The 24,257-nt window shown below is 37.4% G+C and overlaps 4 protein-coding genes across 7 annotated transcripts; 3 read left to right on the forward strand and 1 right to left on the reverse strand.

Annotated features, from left to right (window-relative positions):
- Positions 1–1,544: 1,544 nt before the first annotated feature.
- On the forward strand, positions 1,545–5,787 carry LOC125200548 (protein SMAX1-LIKE 8-like). Of its 2 annotated transcripts, none has more exons than XM_048098195.1 (3): positions 1,545–2,845; positions 3,693–3,882; positions 4,013–5,787. In XM_048098195.1, the coding sequence occupies exons 1-3, from the start codon at positions 1,614–1,616 to the stop codon at positions 5,585–5,587; spliced, it is 2,997 nt and encodes a 998-aa protein (XP_047954152.1). In that variant the 5' UTR covers positions 1,545–1,613; the 3' UTR covers positions 5,588–5,787. The 2 variants fall into 2 exon arrangements, with proteins under 2 accessions (XP_047954152.1, XP_047954153.1); XM_048098196.1 differs by having other exon boundaries at positions 1,545–2,839.
- A 6,179-nt stretch (positions 5,788–11,966) lies between these two features.
- On the forward strand, positions 11,967–14,215 carry LOC125200597 (zinc finger CCCH domain-containing protein 29-like). Its single transcript, XM_048098258.1, has 2 exons — positions 11,967–12,126; positions 12,265–14,215. Exon 2 carries the CDS (start codon positions 12,274–12,276, stop codon positions 13,942–13,944), a length of 1,671 nt encoding a protein of 556 aa, XP_047954215.1. The 5' UTR covers positions 11,967–12,126; positions 12,265–12,273; the 3' UTR covers positions 13,945–14,215.
- Positions 14,216–17,483: 3,268 nt separating this feature from the next.
- Positions 17,484–19,866, forward strand: LOC125201734 (N-(5'-phosphoribosyl)anthranilate isomerase 1, chloroplastic-like). 2 transcript variants are annotated; one of them, XM_048099972.1, is made up of 5 exons: positions 17,484–17,614; positions 17,816–17,872; positions 18,344–18,717; positions 18,793–18,956; positions 19,393–19,866. In XM_048099972.1, exons 1-5 carry the CDS (start codon positions 17,584–17,586, stop codon positions 19,616–19,618), a joined length of 852 nt encoding a protein of 283 aa, XP_047955929.1. In that variant the 5' UTR covers positions 17,484–17,583; the 3' UTR covers positions 19,619–19,866. The 2 variants fall into 2 exon arrangements, with proteins under 2 accessions (XP_047955929.1, XP_047955930.1); XM_048099973.1 differs by lacking the exon at positions 17,484–17,614 and adding an exon at positions 17,683–17,701.
- A 179-nt stretch (positions 19,867–20,045) lies between these two features.
- On the reverse strand, positions 20,046–22,739 carry LOC125201775 (omega-3 fatty acid desaturase, chloroplastic-like). 2 transcript variants are annotated; one of them, XM_048100024.1, is made up of 9 exons: positions 22,597–22,739; positions 21,934–22,448; positions 21,671–21,760; positions 21,495–21,561; positions 21,291–21,383; positions 21,002–21,187; positions 20,824–20,904; positions 20,596–20,733; positions 20,046–20,500 (listed from the first exon to the last, which is right to left on the reverse strand). In XM_048100024.1, exons 2-9 carry the CDS (start codon positions 22,431–22,433, stop codon positions 20,333–20,335), a joined length of 1,323 nt encoding a protein of 440 aa, XP_047955981.1. In that variant the 5' UTR covers positions 22,434–22,448; positions 22,597–22,739; the 3' UTR covers positions 20,046–20,332. The 2 variants fall into 2 exon arrangements, with proteins under 2 accessions (XP_047955981.1, XP_047955980.1); XM_048100023.1 differs by having other exon boundaries at positions 21,934–22,717.
- Positions 22,740–24,257: the final 1,518 nt, after the last annotated feature.

Below are 24,257 nucleotides of genomic sequence, written 5' to 3' on the forward strand. Positions count from 1 at the left end.
GTGGTGCCTTTCCTTCAATTCGCTTGTCACATTCCACCTTTACAAATTTACATATTGTGGTGCATTTCCTTCACCTGTCACATTCCACCTTTTTATCTTTTTTCCCTTATATTCCAATTTAGCTAGAGAACCCCATATTTGTTGGGTCTCATCCCATTATATATATGTTATTTTAATTTTAATTTTTTTTATTTCGTGTGACTTTTTGTTGACATGAATTCATTGAGAAGGACCCGGGGAGAATTAAAATAAGCAAATAGCAATAGTATTGATTAGGAGTATGTGGGATTAGACTACTCCATTACTCTTTCTTTCTAGTTTTAAGGAAAATACTAATTGATTGGAGTGTTACTAGTGGAAATAATTAAAATCCATAGAGAAAAATTTACTTAAAAAAATAGAGACTAATTTTGATGGACAGCTCAAAAATAAAAAAAATAAAATTATTTTTCATGAATGGATCTAGACACAAAATTTTATGAGCATTGAGTTAGGAGGAACGGATATAAGGGAAAATGATGTTTTTATTTTAAAAAATAAGTCACTTTGAATGATGTTCGCTTTGTGTGCTTACAAATGTCGATTTATGAGGATACTGATTCAAGATGATACAAATTTAAAATTACGAAAACTTCAACCACAAATAAGTGTTCGTATGTTTCTAATGAGGGTGAGATTATTCACTCTACCTAGCTATGATTTTCAATAATCAGAGACTGCTTCAAATATGGAGCAAGTTAATTTTACAAAAACGCTTTTTTTCCTAGTTAAGTGTCTGGAATTTTTATTGCAGGTGTGAAATTGTCCACTTTATCTAGTACTCCTTACCAATTAGTTTCAACCGCAAGAGATACCGATTCAAAGATGTACAATAGTAAATTTAAAAGTACCAAGGCTTTTTTTAGAGATACCGATTCAAAGATATACATTAATAAATTTAAAAAGTACCAAAGCTTTTTTCCCGGTTGTAAAATTATGTTATATTTCATCCTTATTTAAAATTTACAATACAATAATTAAAGATGACAAAATACATTGCAAAATGTATACTCAACATCTATTTGATGACCCCACAATCACCATACACAAAAACTCCAAGTCTCCTCACCACCAACACCAACAGTCACACACACTACTTCCTTCTCCACACCCCATTAAATAATTCAAAAGCCTAAATCCCCAAAAAAGCCCCTTCTCAACTCCTCATGCCTTAAAATTCCATTTTATTTATTATTACTCCCTTCTGTCCCAGATAATTCGTCTCAGTTTCCCATTTCAGTCCGTCCCATATAGTTTGGTAGTTGACTCCATATTCCACTAACTCATTCCTACTCACATTTTATTATAAAACTATATATAAAAGTAGGACTCGCATTCCACTAACTTTTTCAACTCACTTTTCATTACATTTCTTAAAACCCGTGTACGGTCAAAGTGGGACGAATTATCCAGGACGGGCGGAGTACTCGATAAAACACACCTCTCCATATATATATCGACAGCAACACTCCCTCAGTATTATAATAATATTCCATTTATTTAATAAATATTACTTCTCCCATTATTTTATTCGCTCTTTTTTCTTCTCAGAAGCAAACAAACAAACACTTCCCATGCCGACGCCCGTCGCCGCCGCCCGCCAATGCCTCACGCAGGAATCGGCGGCCGTCCTCGACGAGGCCGTGGCCGTCGCGCGCCGCCGCGGCCACGCTCAGACGACCTCTCTCCACATGGTCTCCTCGCTCCTGTCGCTCCCGAATTCGTCCCTCCGTGAAGCCTGCGGAAGGACTCGGAGCAATGCTTACTCCACCAGAGTTCAATTCAAGGCGCTGGAGCTCTCATTGAGCGTGTCGCTGGATCGATTGCAGGCGGGGAAGGGCGAGGAGCGGGAGCCGCCGGTGGCGAACTCGCTCATGGCGGCGATCAAGCGGTCGCAGGCGAATCAGCGGCGGCAGCCGGAGAATTTCAGCTTCTACCAGCAGCAGCAGCAGCAGTACTCGTCGTTCTCGTCGGTTCCGGTGGTGAAGGTGGAGCTGCGGAATCTGATCGTTTCGATTTTAGACGATCCGCTTGTGAGCAGAGTGTTCGGAGAGGCGGGATTCAGGAGCTGCGACATCAAATTGGCGACGCTGCGGCCGGGGATTGGGGGTTTCCACTCGTCGCAGGTGTATGGTTGTACCTCGAGGTACAAGCGGCCTGGTGCGCCTGTGTTTTTGTGCAATTTGAACGGCGAGGGCGATTTGGGGAATTTGAATGGGGGGAGGGGTTTTAGCTTTCCGTTTATGGGGTGTTTCGCGGGGGACGACAGCTGTAGGAGGATAGGTGAGGTTATGGCGAGGGACAGGAAGAGATGCCCGCTTTTGTTGGGGATTTCTGCAGGAGATGCTCTGGCAGCTTTTTTGGAAACCGTGCGAGGCGGAAGCGGCGGCGCGTTGCCGGAGGGGATGAGCGGGCTGCGCGTGGAGCGCGTGAGGGATGAGATTTCGAGGTATTTGAGGTGTGATTGCGATGAGGAGGTGTTGGGGCTGAGGCTGAAGGAAGTGGAGAGGGCGGCGGAGGGCGGAGGGAGCGGTGGCGTGGTGGTGGATTTTGGGGATTTGGGGAATTTGGTGGGGGAGGGCGTGGGTGCGGAGAGGTTGAAGTTTGTGGTGGGGAATTTGGGGAAATTGGTGGTTGGTGGTGGTGGGAGGATTGGGAAGGTGTGGCTGATTGGAATGGCGGCGACGTATGAGGTGTATTTCAAGATTTTGAACAGGTTTCCCTCCATTGAAGAGGATTGGGAGCTCGGTGTTTTGCCTATTACTTCCTTCAAGTTCGCCATGGGAGGCTCCTACCCTAGGTCCAGGTCACTTCCCTTTCTGCTTCTCAGTTTTAAATTTGATTTTAATACAAAAGGGTTGAGAATTATTTGAATTGATGTTAATTGTATTCAATTTGTGGATTTTAGTAGTTAATGCTGCAAAATTTTAGGCAGACTGCTAATGTGTTGAGCTATAAAGATAGAAGTGAAAAGAAAGCTGGGAATCTAATTCAAATTCTTGAAGTCAATGGTGGAAAGAATCGTTTTTTAAACAAAAAATGTTAGTGCTGATTGTTGGTAGAAAATTACTTGGTTATGATTTTCGTTTCGTCTGAAACTTGGCCATTAAATGGCGTAGGAAGATGGGAATTCCAGTGTTTAGTCTTCTTCTTACTTACTAACAATGATTAAGAAAGAAAAAATAGTGGAAAGTAGAATTTTCTTTGACGCAATTCCATCCTCGAAGAAAACTAATGGCATAGCGACAAGTATAGGACTACTGTTATGTTGAGTGGCACACATCTTTCAATTGCCAATCATTCTTTACTGTACTCCTCTCTGTTCAATTCATTTGAACCTTTGCATCTAATCATAGTTCAAGAGATTCCCTTTTGAAGTCGAATACGAATATCGAATAATCAGAAGAAATGGAAGTAGGCTCATAGTCTTGTAAGAGAGGTCTATGGATCAAAGTCCACCGTTTAGAAAAAGATGATAAAAAAGAGTTTTCTTGATTAGCTTAGATAAGCTATTTGTTGAACTGTATCCAAGAAAATATGGTGATTAACTGGGGTGATGATCCTTGTGTGTTTTAGCATCTTTATTTGCTAGAGTTTGCAGAATATGTCTAGAGATTGTCTGTATAAACAGGATGAGTGGCTTTTATGAACAGCTTGATGGAGTCTTTTGTTCCGCTGGGCGGGTTCTTCTCAATGCCACCAGAGACGAAGAGCCCCTTGAGCAACGGGTGCCATGTGGCTCGTTGCCAGCTATGCAACGACAAGTGCGAACAAGAAGTGGCCGCATTATCAAGCAGTGCATCTCCACCTGCTGAGAACCATCAATCTATTGGTTCCATAAAGGTATGTTACTATGAAATACTACAATATTTGAAAAAATTAAAAACTTTCACTCAACCAATGATGTAAATCATCCCCTAATGTATGTAACAAACTAGTCATAGCAACTTGATTTTTGATATTTCCAGTGCAGGGCACAGATGATAGAGTGTTACTGAACACCAAAATTGAGGGGCTGCAGAAGAAATGGGACGCCATCTGCCAGCAACACCACATGGGACGAGGTCATGCTCACCAATCGAGCAATCAAGTCCCACGTGTTCTTGGCTTCCAAGTCAGGAGAGGGAATGATGGTAGCGACAATGAGTCGTCAAACAGCCAAGGAAACAAGAATCAAGAATCCTCAACCCTGTCCACTCACCTACAAAAGAGCTCCTCTTTCAAAGAACTCACCTCAAAATCTGGTGAAATACCTCCCAAGTTCAAATCTCCACATCTTGATCCTTCAACCGCCAGCGCAGATGATGATCGTACCTCTCCATCTTCAGTTACCTCAGTCACTACTGATCTAGGGTTGGCCATAGCGGATGCATTCACCCCCACCATCTCAAACTGTCAATCTGATATAGTGAAAGATCCCAAGCTGCTCTACAGAGCTCTCCTTGAAAGAGTCAGTCATCAAGAAGAGGCAGTTAGATCCATAGTTGAAGCTCTAACGCGAGGACTCGGTCGTGGGAACGTATGGATCAACATGAGGGGAGCTGATGGATTAAGCAAGAAGAAGCTGGGTCTGGCGATGGCGGAGGTAATGTACAGAAGCAGAGAAAGCCTTATCTATGTGGACTTGAGTTTCCAAGAAGAGATGAGTCAAGTAGATGCTTTGTTCAATGCCCAAATCAGTAACAAATATGAGCTAACAATGAGAGGTACTGTCGTGGATTACTTGGTCGAGAAGCTCAGCAAGAAGCCGGCTGTTGTCTTCCTCGACAATGTCGACAAAGCTGATCCCGTGGTCCAGAATACCCTGCTGCAGGCTGCCAAGACCGGCCGGTTCACAGACTGGTGCGGGCGAGAAGTGAGTGTCAGCAGCTGCGTGTTTCTCGGAGCCACGAGGCTTCTCTCGGAAGGAGACACGTGCGAAGACGAGGAACATGTGGCCAGCGTGAGGGGAAGTGCGATGCAGATAGTGGTGAGATTCGATCTGAGCGATGATCCCACCGCGAATAAAAGGAAGTTGGTCGGGCAGGAAAGGAGTAGCATCATCACCAGCAACAGCAGCAGCAGCCACGAAACCGGGAAACGTGCACACAAGGCGTTGAAGTCCTACCTAGACTTGAACCTCCCAGCCGAAGGGAGTGAGATATGCAACACGATGGGATCGGAGTCTGAATCCAGCTCTGACAACTCAAACTCAAACTCGTGGCTGGAGGAGCTGGACAGGGAAGTGAACGAAACAGTGGTGTTCAAGCAGTTCGATTTCTCCACACTCGAGAAGAAGGTGTTTGAAAGCATGGCGGGGTGCCTTCGAGACGTGGTCGGGTGCGAATGCGCGGTCGAGATAGAGGGGAAGGCGATGCGGCAGATTGTGGGGGCTGCATACTTGTATGGGGGAAAGATAGTGGAGGATTGGATTGGGAGTGTTGTGAGGGAGGGATTTGTGGGAGCCATGGGGAAGTATAGCCTGAGTAGCCGGTCGATCGTTCGAGTCGACGTCGTCGGGGAGGAGCAGCGGCAAGGGCTGCTGCCGGCCAGAGTTGCAGTCAAGTAGATTTAGATTGTTGATGAAGTAGATGTGTATTTTGTAGTAGTTGAAGATGTGGATTTGCAGGTGATTAAGCAGTTGTGGTATTTTAGCTAGGTATATTATATAATTATATATAAATGTAGGAGTATGTGCTTGTGATCCATCCCTAGCTATTGCAGATGGATGTAATTTTATTGTAAGATGAAATATAGTAAGTAGATAAATGAGTAAGAAAGGTGTCAAAAATATAAACTTGTTACTACAAAGTTAGACAAATTTCTTATATTTCGTTCTTCCTAGCCCAAAAAATCCTGAATTGGGCCCAAAATATCAATTGATACAAAACCAATCAATGCAAGAGCATGGCCCAACCTAATGCAAAAAAATTTGTACTACAACTAGGGATGAGATTTAGAAAATTTGAATTTTAAAAATTACTCCCTCCATCCCGGATAATTTGGAACACTTTGACCCAGCACAGGTTTTAAGAAATGTAATAGAAAGTGAGTTGAAAAAGTTGGTGGGACGTGGTCCTACTTTTAAAGTATTAGTTTTATACTACCTCCCCCTCCTTCTATCACCAATTGGTTTTAGGATGGAACCTATGGATTTTTATCTTGTTGAGAAATATTAAGATAAAACATTTTGAATATGATACTTAATTCAATAAAGTTAACATATATTAAATACAATTCAGATTTTTTTATTAAAAATAAATCTGATCTGAAAATTGAAAAAATCCAAATTGAATTTAATACTATCTACTTATTAGGGATAGGTAATACTTTTGTAAGACAACATCACAATTATCACATGAGATTCTCTACATATATCATATTATTTGTTGGTCACAATAGGGTTGTTTCTTGCTGAACAGATAAGAATAACATTAGAAGATAGAAAGTATTTAAAAAATTCATAACGTGTGCCACTTAAAAATATTAAAAACGTGTGACAATATGAATATAGTGTGGAATGACGTGTAAGCGTGTGCAATCAATGAAAAATTATTGGGTATGTTCCCCAATTCAAACTCACATAATAGCAAGTTCACTAATTTTCTAATGTTTAGGTTTGTACTATATGTTTAAAATTAGTTTAAGATTTATATTCATTTGAAATTTACTAATCAGCAATTGAATTTGCAGTATTTAAGATTAAAAAAAAAAAGTAATTGTGTTCATTATACTCCCTCCGTCCCCGATTAAGAATCACACTTTTCCATTTTGGTCCGTATCCAATTAAGAGTCACACTTCATTTTTACCATAAATAGTAAGTAGCCCCACTAACTAGTTTCACTCATATTTTATTATAAAACTAATATAAAAAATGGGTCTCACATTCCACTAATTTTTTCAACCAACTTTTCTTTATATTTTCTAAAATCCGTGCTCGGTCAAAGTGTGACGGAGAGTATAATAAAAAGCGTATGGACCATAAAATTCTTCCAACTTATAGTTGTGCTTCATTAATGTGTAATGCTACTTGAATTTAATAGATATTTATGAAATTCGAACTCATTATTACAAATTATATCAGTATACATGTCACTCTCCATAAATTGTGACTCGTTATATTATTTTTATGGACAATAGAAAATTTTAGTATATTAATCACCACGTATGCAATGGACATAAAATTAAACCTTACTTTGACTATTTCTTACCAATGTTTTATTAGCCAATGAAAATATTTTCTTTCATAAAATCCTATCTGGAAATAGAAATTAAACACTTGTGAATATGTGTAGTTGACTTGACACAAGCCCCACATAACATAAGTCCTCAATTTATGAAATGTTTCATGAATTTCGTCATTGTTTTACAAAAAAGAAACTCACATAATTTTACAACTATTCTTTGTCAATTATTGCTTTTATTATTCGGTTTTTCGTTAGACTTTCTAGCCAATTTTGCTTGACAAAATTTCGAAGTTTTTATGGCACTCATGCCCCAAACCATAAATTCGAATAGAAATTATACATATTTTTTTTATGTAGCATATCCCATTTAATTTTTGATTTAATTTATTTATTAACATCGTTATTTTAATTTCTATAATCACGAGATCGAGAAAATAACTAAAAATTTCAAAAAATAATATACTCCCTCAAGTCCAAAGGTAATTGAGTCGTATTCCTTTTTAGGTTATCCCAAGTTAGTTGAGAGATTTTCTTTTTTGGCAAAAAAGTCTATCTTCTCTCGTAATTTACTGAATTTTCATTTCGATAACTTTACTCTCTTTCCATTTTAATGTTTACCATATAAATTTGTTAAATCATGTGCTCAAAAGAAATGTCTCAACTACCATGGGACGGAGAAAATGCTCAAAATTAAAAAATTATACTTTTAAAATCTAAATTCAAACATTACACCATTGAAATAAAAGATTGCAAACTTTAGAAAAACCACCAACAACTTTTTCTCTAAATAAATACTGTATTAAAATTCAAATGTCGAAACAAGTATTACAAAACTCAAAATTGTGCAATGGACGGTGCCATGTGGCATCATTTCATTGGTTGTTGTAACACTCTTATAGTACTTATTATCAAGAATCTAACAATAAGTAAAAGAAAAGGAAAGAAGTTTTTATTTCTCAATTTCCAACAATTTTGAAATAAGCAAAACATGTTAGAAAGCAACTTTACTTATTCGATTGTTTTAATAATCAAGAAAGAGGGTGTTAAAGATTAGTAACGCGATGCCCTTGGTTATAAAAATACAACATTAAACATGACACATATTTTAACAAAAAAATTGATAGGATGGAGTGGAGAATTAATCCATCATAAGTATATTGTTATTAGTGATTAGAAAACATATCCGGAAGAGGGAAGTGAGTTTCTCCCCAATGTAATTCTACACCAAATAGAGTAATAATTTAAAGATACAATAACGGGGTGCGTTAAAATGACAACACCTCTTAAAATAACATTATACCATCATTCCTAGCCAATCATTTGTACACGTGGATGAATAATAAGCTGCCATGTGGCAAAAAAAGGGGTAAAAATCTCGGCAAGCAATATGCAACACTGTATACAGCATTTTTTTTCGGCCAACAATATCCAACACGTTATACAGCAATCTATAGATTGCTGTGTAGCGTTTAAAATATTGTTGTGTAGAGTTTATAATATTGTTGTATATGTGGTGTCACAGTGTCACTTTAAGATGTGTTGTCATTTTAACACAAACCTACGACAAAGTTACATAAATAAAATTATATGATGCGTAGATGAATTCCATCATTTAAATTTTAAGCTAATGCAATACCACAACCACCTTGCAATGGTCGTAAATTTTATTTATGTGATGATTATGGTTTCATGATAGATTAAATTTTGGATGTAAAAAATTCTTTAGGGTTTAGGGTTCATTCTATACAAGTCATTCTAGTACTAATGATAGTAGTAACCAGAATGAAAAAAGAATATTACCAAAAAGGAGTTTAATTAAATTTATCCAATTGCTATATTCTTTTTTTCCCTAGTATTCCTTTATTCAGTGTTTGCGTGTTAATTCTTGAAGATGAGTTTCCATATATCATAAGATTATTGTTTAAAATATGTTTTTGCCATTTTGAGAACTATGAGTTGAGATGTGCCTATAACTGATGGGAAAAGGAAGTCCAATAATAGAATAATTTTGAGAAATATAATTTGTGAATGTTTTAATACCATCAAACTATAAAATATAGCAACTATTAACTAACACTGTCTATCTTATCTTAAAAGTTCATATTACCAATTTCTTCGACAAGAAAACGTGTGGGAAAATGGGGCCTTTTTTCCAAGAAAACAACAGCACTTTGATTTCTAAATGGATAAGGCTAAATACCCCATTGGCCTACTTAGATTTTAGAGTTAAAAATTTTCTTTTAGGATATCTTTCATTATTATTTAATTGAGATATTGGTATCCATGAAATTTTTAAAAAGTTGGATTTTTTCCATAAATTTTAAAATTGACAAATAATATCACGAACTATACCCAGGTTTGTTTTCTTTCAACAAATGAAAAAATTCATGTTATTTTAATAGATTGAAGAACAATTTTGGAGGGTGTGCTTCAAGAAAAACTATCTTCAAAGATTCAAAAACTTGAAGCTCTCAAAATTGTTGTCGAAATTACGAAAAAAAATCTGTATCATAATATTATTTGTGGGAATTTTTTCATTCGCGTGAAAAAACAAACCCGAGATAAAGTTCGTGATATTATTTGCCAATTTTAAAGTTTGTGGAAAAAACCCAACTTTTTGAAAGTTTATGATATTAGATGCTAATATCCCTGTTTAATTTTATAGACAATTAATAAATTAAACAACACGATATAAAAATAATTTCGTGCAGAAAAAGTCTTTCGCTTAAAATAAAATAGAGAGGGCATAATTCTTATAAAAGTGCATTTCATGTTTTTTCAAGAAGATGAAAAATAATTCTGCATTTAATCATGTGATCATAGTCACTCAAATGTTCAGTACATTTATCAAAGAAAAAATGTCTTATAAACTAAATTATGTAATATTATCATGAATACATATGATGTTTGGACTAAACTATTACAAAATTTATATAAATTTCATATCGCTTACTCGTTGCAAGTACAATATTACATAAATTCTATATAATTCTTAATAAATATTCAGTTATCAGTGTGTTACGATAAATATTCTTATCGGATGGGATGATGAATAATGTCAGTATGTGTGATATCCATTTATTTTTATTCGTTATTTTAATTTTATAATAGTTTTTAATAGAAGATTGCTTTTACCTATGTTGATTTTAATTGCTTTAGGGTGTGATCACTTTTGTTCTATTTCATTTTTATAGAAATAGGCCCGTAAAGATTTGGGTAGGTATGGCTCACATAATTGAAACGAGATAGCAAATCTTACCAATTTTAAAAGAAATAAATATGTTCTATTTCTTATGAATAAATCTTACCAATTTTAAAAGAAATAAATATGTTCTATTTCTTATGAATAGTATGGATTTATCATCAATTGTCGGGCTTCAATGAATTGTTTCTTGTAAAACAAACAATGGAAATGAACAGATTTGACCTCATTTCTTGGCAGTTTTTGGCATTTCTTGTAAAGTGATTGTCGTTGGTATTGTATAGAACTGATTTCATTCGCAAATGTTTTTTTCTATCAAAAAACAATATAAGATAGTTGATCGAATTGTTTCTTGTAAAGCAAACAATGGAAATGAACAGATTTGACCTCATTTCTTGGCAGTTTTTGGCATATCTTGTAAAGTGATTGTCGTTGATATTGTATAGAACTGATTTCATTCGCAAACGTTTTTTTTTAATTAAAAAACAATATAAGGTAATTGATCATTGAATATATAAATGCATAATGCATTCATGTATGTATATATTCTTTAAATTTTCAATCTTTAGATTTCTATAATGTGTTTTTTCCAATGACCTTAAAAAGTGCATACACAATTTAAAAGAACTAATTATAAAGTTAATTGATTAATTATACTTCAATCTCTATGTATTGCTCGAGGATACTTCAAATCTCAAATCAACATCTTATTTTTATATTTTACAGCTATTTTAATGCCCATAAACGCACAAAGACAGATTTTTACACACAATTAGGCTTCTAGATAAAGTTGTACTAATAAAAACAATAAAATATTAGCAACAATGATTAAAAAAGAGAGCGTGCAGGCAACGCGCCACAGCAGGAAATTTCAAAGCAGGTGGACCCCACACGTGAACGGAAAAAAACGCGCGCTCACGTGGGCCCCCCTCCGCTCTCCTTCATTTGCATCTGCATTTGCATTTCACCTGAATCTGCATTTGCATTTTGAACTGGTGAACCAGTAAGACATACAAGCAGTGTGAGAGTGTGGACTTTTGACCCCTTCCTTTGAAGTTTGACTTTTTGACCAATTGTGGAAAAATATTTCCATATTTCTTTAATTATACTCCCTCCGTCTCCGATTATGAGTCACACTTTTCCATTTCGGACCGTCCTCAATTAAGAGTCACACTTTATTTTTACCACAAATAGTAAGTAGGTCCCACATTCCACTAACTCAATTCACTTGTATATATTAGTTTTAAATGAAATGTGAGTGAAATGAGTTAGTGGAAGGTGAGACCCTATTACCATTTATGGTAAAAGTGAACCGGGACTCTTATTCGCGGACAGACTAAAATGGAAAAACGAGACTCTTATTCGCGGAAGGAGGGAGTATAAACTAATACTCCATAAAAAAAATGGATCACATATTCCACTAACTTTTTTAACTAACTTTTTTTCCATTTCTTAAAGCTTGTGCCCGATCAAAGTGTGACTTTTAATCGGGACGGAGGGAGGTATTTCACACAATCCCTCCCAAGAAAAGAGATGATTGCAGCAAGAAGAAAAGTCACACTTTCCTCCTCCTTTCCTTCCTTCTTGCTCAGTCACCATGTGTGAATTCTTCTTCCCTATATATATTCACATAATCTCACTCCAAAGTCTTCATCCTTCAACTCAATAACTCCTTCAATTTTCCCTTTAAAGACTTATCCTTTCACTTCTCAATCAAGGTATGCTTCTTTTCTTCTGCAAGACTCAATTTTTCCCTAGATTTTTTACTCAGAAATAGTATAAAAATCATTATTTCCTGTTATTAATGTTTCAATTATAGATATCATTCTAATTTCCCTATTTTTCTCTCAATTTAGGGTTTATTGATGTGCGGTGGTTCGAAGAGTAATCTCTACCCCTTCGATATGGCGACGAATTCAGGATTTGGAAGTGAAATTCAGCAAAAAAGTAGCTCAATACTGCTTGAATTGGCGGCCATGGATGATTTGGCTGGTTTGATTCGTGAAATTGAGGAAAAAAGTGTTGATGTAAACGAGAGCAGGTTTTGGTATGGGAGAAGCTTCGGCTCGAAGAAGATGGGGTTTGAGGAGAGAACTCCGATCATGATTGCTTCACTCTATGGAAGCACGGAGATTCTCAGCTATCTAATTGAGAATTGCAAGGTCGATGTAAACAAAGCGTGCGGCTCCGATGGCGCCACCGCGCTCCACTGCGCCGCCGCGGGCGGCGCCTGGTCCTCGGTTGAGATCGTGGAGCTCCTGATCGCCGCCTCCGCTGACATCAACGCCGTTGATGCGAAGGGGAGGAGAGCCGGCGAATTGATCGCGCCGTGTGTGAAATCGTCGATCGGATCGAGGAGGAGGCGGCTCGAGACGCTGCTGAATGGATCCGCCGCGGAGGAGGAGCGGATCTGCGAGGAGGCGCCGGAGAAGAAGGAATATCCGATCGATTTGCCGTTGCCGGATATAAACAACGGCGTGTACGGCAGCGATGAATTCAGGATGTACAGTTTCAAGGTGAAGCCGTGCTCGAGGGCTTACTCGCACGACTGGACGGAGTGCCCCTTCGTCCACCCGGGCGAGAACGCGCGCCGCCGCGACCCGAGGAAGCACGCGTACACGTGCGTGCCGTGCCCCGACTTCAAGAAGGGCGCGTGCGGGAAGGGCGACGCGTGCGAGTACGCGCACGGCGTGTTCGAGTCGTGGCTCCACCCCGCGCAGTACCGGACCCGCCTCTGCAAGGACGAGACCGGCTGCGCGAGGAAGGTCTGCTTCTTCGCGCACCGCGCGGACGAGCTCCGCCCGCTGTACGCGTCGACGGGCTCGGCCATGCCCTCGCCGAAGTCGTTCTCCGCGGCGGCGGCGTTGGATGTGGCGGCGGCGGCGGCGATCAGCCCGCTCTCGCTCGGGTCGGCGGCGCTGACGCCGCCGTCGTCCCCGATGTGGCAGAGCAAGGGGAGCCTCACGGCTCCCCTCGCCCTGCAGCTCCCCAGCAGCCGGCTCAGAACCTCGTCGGCTGCTGGGGATTTGAACCCTACGAATCTGGACGATCTATTCCAGATTCACTTACAGGGAATGTCGCCGTCGCTGTCGTCGTCGCCGAAAATCAACGGCTTCGGCCATCTGCGCGCGAGCTACCCTTCGAACAACGCGGGAGCCGCCGCGTACGGGTTCGAGTCGGCGGCCGCGGCCGTGATGAACTCGAGGTCGAGCGCGTTCTCGAAGCGGAGCCAGAGCTTCGGGTTCCGCCACTCGAACTCGAGCGGACTGGCGATGGCACCGCCTCCGTCGAAGCTCTCGAACTGGGGGTCGGGCGATGGGAACGTGGACTGGGGGTTCAACGGCGAGGACGCGAGCAAGCTGAGGAAGTCGGCTTCTTTCGGGATTCGCAGCGCGGGAGCAGCGAATCCAAGCCTGGAGGAGCCGGAGTGGGTGAACGCGCTCGTGAGGGATGTTCCTCAGCGGCGCGGTGGACTCGAGCCGATGTCCCATTGGATTGATCAGATGTATGTGGAGCAGGAGCAGATGGTGGCTTGAGCCTTGAGTTGTGTGTGTGAGTGAGATTCAAGTGATATTCTTTGGGGAATCTTATTATTGTTAGATTGTGTAGAGTGAAAGGTATAACATAACATCACAATATGTAATATCTTGATTATATGTTGATCAAGATTTAGTTGGAAAGGATTAGGATTGAGATATATCTGTATTTTTTCATTTATTCCACACAAGTGTTCTTCACTTGTCTTATGTAATTTCTTGATATCCATGAGATAATTAATGAAAGGAAACCAAGAAATTTCATATCTAATGTATCTAGTTACTATTTTTTTTTATGTTCCTCTCTCTAATGAAAGATTCAGAAAATGAAATTTATGGGATTAGATATAGTCAAGAAGGATGTCTAAATAAATGAATGGTCGAAAAATAATGAAAATTAACCTTAACTATATGTTATAGGGACGGAATTGCTGCATCGTGGAGTCAGCGATAACTCTAAATGCCGAGTTTTTCTGCTCTTATGGGCAAGAGGTGGGACCCATTTAATCCACCATTGTTTGTGGATGAAGTGTTGCCTCTATTGATGTGTGGAAAACATTGCTAGTTAACAGAGCTTGGTTGCAAACTTGCAATTAATTGTGATGAAATCTTCAAAGGAAAATTCATAGCTACTACTGTTTATTGACTTTTCTAGCAAACATTAATTTGATTTAATATTACTCCCTCCGTCCGATTAAGAGTCACACTTTTTCATTTCGGTCCGTCCCCAATTAAGAGTCACACTTCATTTTTACCATAAATGGTAGTAGGTCTCACATTCCACTAACTCACTTCACTCACATTTTATTATAAAATTAATATAAAAAAGTGGGTCCCACATTCCACTAACTTTTTCAACCAACTTTTCTTTACATTTCTTAAAACCCGTGCCCGATCAAACTGTGACTGCTAATGGGGGAAGGAGGGAGTATAGGTTTATTCTTGGAATACTAATTTTTGTATACAATAGTGGAAGTCACTCACTCATGTCACAATTTTTTGTTCATACAAATAGTGGATGTCACTCTCTCATGTCTCATGCCTCAAAATTTAGTATGCAAAAGCAATCACACACTAAACAATTAATTTAGGTGATATTGTGGAATTAAATGGGATGTGAATCAAAGAGCTAATAAAAGTGGGCATCACCGTAGATATTCATCATTCGTCACCACCAAAACCTACTTTCCTAAACCACTAGCTTTATCATAAATTCATCATAACCATGTGTTTATGCACGCCTAACTTTTTCTTTGACTAACATAGATTTCCCCCTAACTTTTACCCCTACAACCTACTAACATGTTTTTTGATTTAAAAAAAGACTAACATGATGGCATGTCAGTCTTGTCGGATTCAAGAAGCGGAACTCGTGGGATCGTTCACAGTGAAGAATGTTAACATCGGTGTAAAAATGTATAGAGATTATGAGATGGCCACTGCAAACATTGGATGAAAGAAGAAAAATATAAATGAGCCTCAGCACTAAAAGAATGAGAATGCGCAATTTAATGAAAATTTTCTACTATTATATACTCTATCCGTTCCATAGTAATAGAGACATTTTATTTTGCGTACTCGTTTTGAAAAAATAATTATAAATAGTTAAAGTGGAGAAAAAGTAAAGTAAGAGAGAATATTGTAGATAAGACTCTTTTCTACGTTATTTTTTCTCTTACTTTACTCTCCTCCACTTTAACTATTTATTATCATTTTTTTAAAATGAGCGTAGAAAATGAAATGACTCTATTACTGTGGAACAGAGGAAGTACAACGATAACCTATTAGTGAAAGTGTCCCAATTTGATTAGTGAATGAAAAGGTGATTCTCCCGACAAGGTAAATATTATTATTTGCTAGATACAAAAAATCCAACCCAAAACCAACTTCTAATTAATTAATTACTTGCAATCGTTGTTGTTTATTTGCTTTAATTTGAATATTTGATAGCCGCCCTATAACAACTTTATTCCCTCCTCTCCACCACTTACAAATACTAATGGATTATCCCTTTCACCTTCATTTTTACGTATCTTATGCTAAACTTTGTTTTGCGAATAGCATTCTCGTTGAATTTATATTACGGTTATTTATTTTATTTAATTATAGTACATTAAAATTTATGACCGATATTATTCATTTTACAAGTTACTTAAAAATCAAAGATTAATTTGTTATATTATTCATTCATTTAGTTGAATTTATAGAGAAAATAAACAAATTAGACTTTGTTTTTAATTACTTTACATATTAATAATTATAATCATATTTTTGAATTATTTTGTCAAAATAAATCTATAAAAGTAAATAAATAATAAGAATATATTGCGGTCCCTAAAATCATAAACCTTGGTCAAAGTTTGGTATTTCCTACGAACTTTAAAATTGGTCTAGAATATCACAAAGTTTGCAATTTGTTTGGTATTTTCCACGACATATCTATCACCATATTTGACCAACTTATAAGCTTTTCTTTATCATACTTGACACAATTAAATCAATGTAGGTTTTTAAATGGTTTTTTATCCTATTTATTATGAGCTTAAAAAGTGGTTTAAAATACCATAATACATATCAGCCGCCCTTAATGAAAATATCTTATTTGGATCGGTTTGGGAAATGTCAAACAAATTCCAAAACTTGTAATATTCTAGACCAATTTTAAAATTCATAAAAAATATTAAAATTTAACCAAAGTTTATTATTTTAGTGACGAATATCCAAAATAATATTTAAAAAAGATTAAAAATGTTGCTCGGGTAACACTTGGGTCCAATAATAGAAACTTGATATTTGGGTTCTGCTCTAATGGGCCAATGGCTTAACTTATAAGATTAAAGTTTTGGGCTGTTGGGCTTAACTTTTGAAAATATCTTATTTGGATCGGTTTGGGAAATGTCAAACAAATTCCAAAACTTGTAATATTCTAGACCAATTTTAAAATTCATAAAAAATATTAAAATTTAACCAAAGTTTATTATTTTAGTGACGAATATCCAAAATAATATTTAAAAAAGATTAAAAATGTTGCTCGGGTAACACTTGGGTCCAATAATAGAAACTTGATATTTGGGTTCTGCTCTAATGGGCCAATGGCTTAACTTATAAGATTAAAGTTTTGGGCTGTTGGGCTTAACTTTTAAATTCTAATTTGTCTAACACGCTTTTCAAAAAATGAATTATAAATCACAAAGTTTGAAATTTTCGCAACAATCCTTCCGTCTCATTTACGATGAAATATGCGATAACGTGACAACATTTTTAAGCACGTAGAAATGTTATAATTACTCCATGAATGTTAAATCTATTTTTTATGAGTATATGTTTGTATAGCGATGACATTTTAAAAATCGATAGTCACAATAGCTTGTCCAAATGAATACGCAAGAGATTAAATATTTAAACTTCATAATTTTAATTCAATATGACTATGTCTGCTTATTTGACATTTTAACAATAAATAAATCTACATTAACTTTTGTTTCTTTTCCATTTTTCCCATAGGCAAATTTCATTAATTTTTGTAGCTAAAGAACAGATTTTTATGTTAATAAGCATTAAACACAAGGCAGTTGGACAAGAACGACAGCGAAGTAAGGTTTCAGTTCTTCCCTGTTTTGCCTAACCGGTGGAAGTAAAATGCTGTCAAGTCTCTCCCTTTCTCTCAGTAGTAAGTGTGTGATTGCAAAATTGAGCCTTGTTTGATGCATATGCGTTCTGCGCACAAGTAGTATGTGAAAATTCCTGAGAGAAAGATGTATAAATTTTGGACCTTGTTTCTCTTATTCCCATCATATGAGACCCTTGCTGTATATTGTATGATTACATTTTTTAAAAAGTATTCACAAATTTGGTGTTCTTTATTGTTTAGGTGGCAATGTGGGAGTGCAGCCTTTGCCTGGAGTGTCTAATTTGCCTAAATGTCCAGGTATTCACTTGCATCAGTTAAATTGGAGATTCTATGCTTCTCTACCCAAAACAATCTATCTATCTTATTTGGGCAGTAGATGAAGTCAAAAGTAAAGTCACTTGTTTAAGAGTTGTGGTATGGTGTTTTTCTGATTACTTAAATATGGTGCATATTTTGGTTAAAATTAGAATGGAAAAGGTATACTTTCTTAATTGAGGTTGAGTAATTGAAAAGTCATATTCTTGATTGAATCTGGAATATGTTTGCTAACATTGTTTTTCGTTCGCCTGATACCCTCAAACGTATCGTTGTATCTTTTTACTAGTAGTTTCGTATTCGATGTGCAGTAAATTCCACATTTTGGTTTGGTTAAGGTTGCATTGTATAGAGGAACATTCGTAACTGGTAACATGTAAAGATAGACAGTAATTGTTGTATTTTAACAGTGAAACGTGAAATTGACCGATCAACCACACCGCCAATCTGCAGGTCTCTCATTCGTGGAAACACGTTTGTCCAGCATCCCAATTATTCCTAAGATGAAGGTAACATGTGCAGTTAATCACTCGGAAGGTGGTTCTTCTGCTCAAAAGGAGCATGATAAGATTAAGGTGATTAAACCTTTAGTTAAAATGTGTGGCATCACATCAGCTAGAGATGCTGCTTTGGCAGCAGAAGCCGGTGCAAATCTTATCGGGATGATTATTTGGCCCAAATCAAAAAGGTCTATTTCACTCTCTGTCGCCAAGGAGATTTCGAGGGTGGCAAGGGAACATGGAGCTGAGCCAGTTGGGGTGTTCGTCGATGATGATGCAGAGACTATATTAAGAGCGTCTGATGAAGCAGAACTTGGATACGTGCAGGTTTATACATCTTTACCATCACTATCTGTTTTGTTCCCTTTCTTCTTTTGTTCATTCTGTATCGTGTCCGTGCAGCTTCATGGAAAGGGTTCTAGGGATGCTTTTCAAGTCGTAGTCAAACAAAACAAAGTAATATATGTTCTTCACGCGAATGAAGATGGTGAACTTTTGAATTCTATTTCTGATGAAGAATGCTCTCAAGTTGATTGGGTTCTTGTCGACAGTGCTACAGGCGGCAGGTATGGAAGATGTCATAATAGCATTTCTTTATGTTAATAATCTTTTTGATTTTTCCGGAATGAAGCCATGTGTTCCGATTTGATTTGTTGGTTTGTTTTGTGGAATTTAAAGGCAAGACTTTTGCTTAAACAAGAACAAACTGTCATTGTTTATGTATTTTTCTTATTTGTATGAGTTTAAAACTTAGATTAAGTTATCCAAATGTCCAAGGAGCATTAAAACAGATTCCTTCATTTCCTTGGTCTTTGATACATAAGCATTATTGACAGGAAAAAGGTTACGAAACTAGGTAACTCGACAGTTTTTCAATTGTATTCTCATGACACATACATAACAGAGTTAAAATATAGCCTAGTTGAGCTTGACCTATTTCATGAACTATTGGTTGGAAGCTGTATGCAGCCATGACTGAAACTTTTCTTTGGATGGTTGCAGCGGGAAAGGCTTTGATTGGTCCAGGTTCCGATTTCCATCTATTAGCAGCAAACAAGGATGGCTTTTAGCCGGTGGGATTAAGCCCGATAATGTGTTTGAAGCTCTTTCGACTCTCAAGCCGACTGGCATTGATGTTAGCAGTGGCATTTGTGGTCCGGATGGAATTCAAAAGGACAAATCGCGAATATCATCATTCATGGAGGCAGTGAATTCGGTACAGTATTGAGTGATGGAGCTTCTGAAGCCATGAGAAATGTCTGTATTCAAACCTTTTTGCTGCAAGTACCCTCATTTTTATCATGTTAAGCTTTTTCATTTTTCCATAAGACCACACTATTATTGTAATGAATCCATATGGATTTTGAATTCAACAGTCCAAATCTCCATCTTCCATCACAAAAATGTGTATTATTTTTAAAGTATTGTTGTTGCATCACAAAAATGTGGTACAAATAATGACATAGTGTTTGTATATTTTGGTTGGTTTTCATTAATTCAGCATACTATACCACACACTCAAACTTGATTATCCACAACCTTGATTTCCATGTGGACTTGCAATTAGATTTCCCCATCTATGTGATTCCCAATTACATGTCACATTCAATTTCATCACCATACATCACATGAATAACTTTATGAATCACATAACCTGAATATAATTATTTCATAGTATTCATATGTCAAACACTAGTTTACATGTAAACATATCACTACTACAATAGCATCAAGAAATCAGTCATTACATCTTTATAGAAATACACATCAATCTTTTTTAATCTTGTAATAACTATATAACTCTCCACCGGAGGGCGAAAAAATCGAGTCTGCAGCTAGAAGACAACCCCTTAGAGGTTCCGAGAGCTGATTCCGAGCCCAGCAGCCTCCACGTCTCATATTTATCGATTTGTTATAGATATACCGATGGACATGTTGAGGTTTAGTTCAGCTTAGGATCGGTCTGGTAGTACACAATGTCGCCCGTGTCACTCACATAATGATCCTTTTTCATGCTCTTTGCGAGGACTCCCAACAAGTATAATGGAAGAGGGCCTGATTTCTGAGGCTCCTTATAATATTTTCCGAGCACCGGCTTTGCTGCTTCCGTCTGTTGCAAGAATCACAAATGGTCAGTGAATATTAGTAATAATCTGTGAAACTGTATATAAGAAGCAAGTTTTCTTGAAGAAGATGGATGTTTACTGCTTCTATCAAATGGTAGTGCGGGATTTGGGGGAAGAGGTGATGTATAACGTGTGTCCCTATGTCGTGGTGGATGTTGTTTATCCATCCATAGTCGCGATCAAGCGTTGTGAGCCCCCCTCTCAGGTAACTCCACTCCTGCATCGCCAACGAAATCAATCCGGGATTGAAACAAGAACACTTCAACATTCTTTGTGGAGTTTCGTGTATTCAAGAAGCTAAATTTACCTTTCCTCGGTACCAAGGGAGCTTATCCTCGTGGCCATGGTGATGCAGGTAGGTAACTAGATCAAGCCACGCCACGAATCCCTACATCAGAATCCCATTTTTTTTCAAGTTATACAAGGTAAAACAACGTTGAAGAAAACGTGGAGCTATTGAGAGGAGAGGGACGGGAGGAACTAACGAAGTAAGGTATGCCATAGAGTTTGAGCAACTGAAGAGGACCCATAACGAAAGATAGCCCTGCGAGAATTGCAACCATTGCTGTCCAACAAACTGTCGATGTAATGACATCTTTCCTCTCGTTGGGAACGAACAAATCGCTGTCTGGATGGAAATGAGAGCCTTTCTTCCCTGGACTTCTGCTCCACTGCCATTACATGGACCATAAAGGAGCAATAGTTTCAATCAAGAAAGCCTAATACCATATATTTCATACGAAAAAGTTCGAATTTTGAAGAAAGTAAGCCAACCAGATAGATGGGATAAGCCAACATGGGAAAAGGCAATGTGAACCTCAACTTCTTGGTCACAAAATCCAATTGCTTGTATATCTTCTCAGACAACTGGAACAAACAACATGGCAGAAACAAACATCTCAACTTGCACTTTCTATCAACAAAAACGCGAAAAATGCAACTAAATTATCTTCATAACAAAGTGGAAAAACTACATACTGGATGCCAAGATTCATCATTCTCAACATGTCCATGGTTCTGATGGTGTGTCCTGTGACTAATTCTCCTGAATCATTCACCATTACACAATTTGTTACACATCAATTTTGGTTTTTACATACAATTGCATATTATACATAAAAAGTTACTACTATCATTTTAAGGTTCAAACTTACCATCCATGATAAGGAACAAGGATGGAAGAGTGAAGCAGGTGACCAGCAACACTATTCAGCTTTGGATCATTGGAAAAGCTCCCATGTCCACTGAAACACAATTCAAGAATCATCAGAAGGAACAAACAAACACAAAACCACCCTTCAAAAAAAAGATTCAAAATTTACCAATGATGGCCAAGAACAAACAGAGCCCAAAACAATTCAAGAATTAGAAAAACACAACCAAAACCACTCCCAAAAAAAAAAGATTAGAAATTTACCAATCATGGCCAAGAACAAACAGAGCCCAAAACATAGTTCCCTGAGCAAACCAGTAGAGAGGCCACACAGCCCAGTTGTTCAAATAGGCAGCAGCAGCAGCCAATCCAAAAACCACAGCAACATCTCTCACAACATAGCTCATGGACTTCCATGGATTCTTGACCCAACAATGTTTAGGAATGGCTGCCCTAATATCAGCCAGCTTGAATGGGGGTGGTGCACCAGGGTCAAATCCATCACCACCACCAAAACCATTTACCACCTCACTCTCCCTCTCCTCATTCTCCTCCTCCCCCACCTCCTGAAATCTCAGTGGGGCACTCACATTCAAACCCCAATTCCTCCCTCTCCCAACACTGCACAATGAGCTGGAATCACTGGAGAAATCTGCTGTTGAAATTCTCAGCTTTGAGGGGTTGGGACTGGAGACAGTTCTTGGCATAGGGTAGATTCTTGGAAGTGGCTTTAGACCACATCCTGACAGAACCCAACTGGCCATTTCAACACCCCAAATCTGAAAATGGTAAAGATCGCACCTTTATCAGTTTCTGTAACTGGGGTGGGAGAGAGAATGTGTGTGGAGTTGAGGGCTTGCAGAATATGTATGTAGATGTGTATGTATAATCAGCAGAAAATGGATGGATAATGGAAGTGATACAAACCTCAAATTCAAGAATCCCAACTTGATTTTGTTGAGGCTTAGAATCTGAGGTGAATGTGATTCATTTATATAACCCAATTTGAGGCTCTATTTCTCCTCTCTTTCCTTCCCCACCATCTATGTTTCCACTTATATGGTCTACTACTGTAACTCTCTCTCTCCCGAGATCTGTACAAATTTGTGTATTCAACAATGACTAACTTTATTTAAATACTCTTCCGTCCCAGATTAGGAGTTAAATATAGTTATAGCTCGAGTTTTAACAAAGAATTGAAGTGTGTAATAAATGAAATAAGATGGGAGAATGTGTAATAAATGAAATGAGAACATGAGATGGTGAAGGTGTAATAAATGAAATGAGATGATGGAGTGTGTAATAAATTAGGTGGGTTGGTTGAAGGTGCGTCCCTTTTGACTTTTTTGGAGTTTTTTATTTTTGTTTTAGTTTATTTTAATGTAGATAATGACATCTTGATGTAATTTTGATGAACAATGGGGTAAAATTGTATGACCAAATATGAAAAATTCTAAATACGTATGACTTTTAAATTGGAACGGACTTTTATGGCAAAAAATGACTCTTAATCTGGGATGGAGGGAGTAATTTATTTTTATCAATTAACTTGTGTTATATATTGTGGTAGGAAATTGTGACGATATTTTTAATGGATTTGGTGTGGTGCCTTTTGACTTTTTTGTAGTTTTTATTTTTATCTTGGTTTATTTTAATGTAAATAAGGATATTTTTATGTAGTTTTGATGAATAATGGGATGAAATTATATGATCAAATATGAAAAATTGTAAATGTGACTTTTAAATTGGGACGAACTTTTATGGCAAAAAGTGACTCTTAATCTCAGACAGAGAGAGTAATTTATTTTTATCAATTAACTTGTGTTATAATATTGTGATAGGAAATTGTGATTATATATTTAATGGATTTGGTGTGGGGAGAGGAATAGGACAACAAGGTTATGGTGTTTGGTGATGTTAAAATTTAATAATAAAGTTGACTAAATCCCTCGTCTCTATTTGTTACTCCATATTTAATTGGGTGTTGGATTCATGTCATTGATTACAAGATATTTGCATGAGCTGACCTTATTAACTAATGACTATACTTTCCCATTTTTTTTATTTCGCCACGTGCAATAAAATTATTTGGATATTTTCTTTATTCAATAATCAAAATTCTGATTTGCTTTTTAACGATGATTTGGAGGTTTAAATTAGAAAGGGGGTTGAGTTTAGCTATAGATCCAGAAAATAGAATTCGTGTGCGGTAAAAAAAATTTGTCATCAACATCGAAAGATCAAGATGGTGCGGCGTCACTTGCAATAGATGGCAGGCGAAGAATGAAAATGAAGTTCAACCCCGAAAGATTAAGTCGGAGTTGCAACACTGAATCGATATCAAATCTAAAAGGCCGAATTTATTGAAGCTTTTGACGATGTGGTTAGTAGAACCACCGACCCCACCTGAATTTTGGGTCTCAAGTTTCAAAATATTCTTTTTTTTCTAGTACCGACCCTTATGTGGGAAATTATTAAAATAAAATTTCTTAAAATTGCACTACTCCATGTTACACTCAACATACATATTTATTTACTATAGGCAGTAGTTGATGTACTAATGCTTTGATTTTCCAAATAAATAGATG

The sequence above is a fragment of the Salvia hispanica genome, chromosome 1 (genome assembly GCF_023119035.1).
Source record: "Salvia hispanica cultivar TCC Black 2014 chromosome 1, UniMelb_Shisp_WGS_1.0, whole genome shotgun sequence".
Taxonomy (NCBI): domain Eukaryota; kingdom Viridiplantae; phylum Streptophyta; class Magnoliopsida; order Lamiales; family Lamiaceae; genus Salvia; species Salvia hispanica.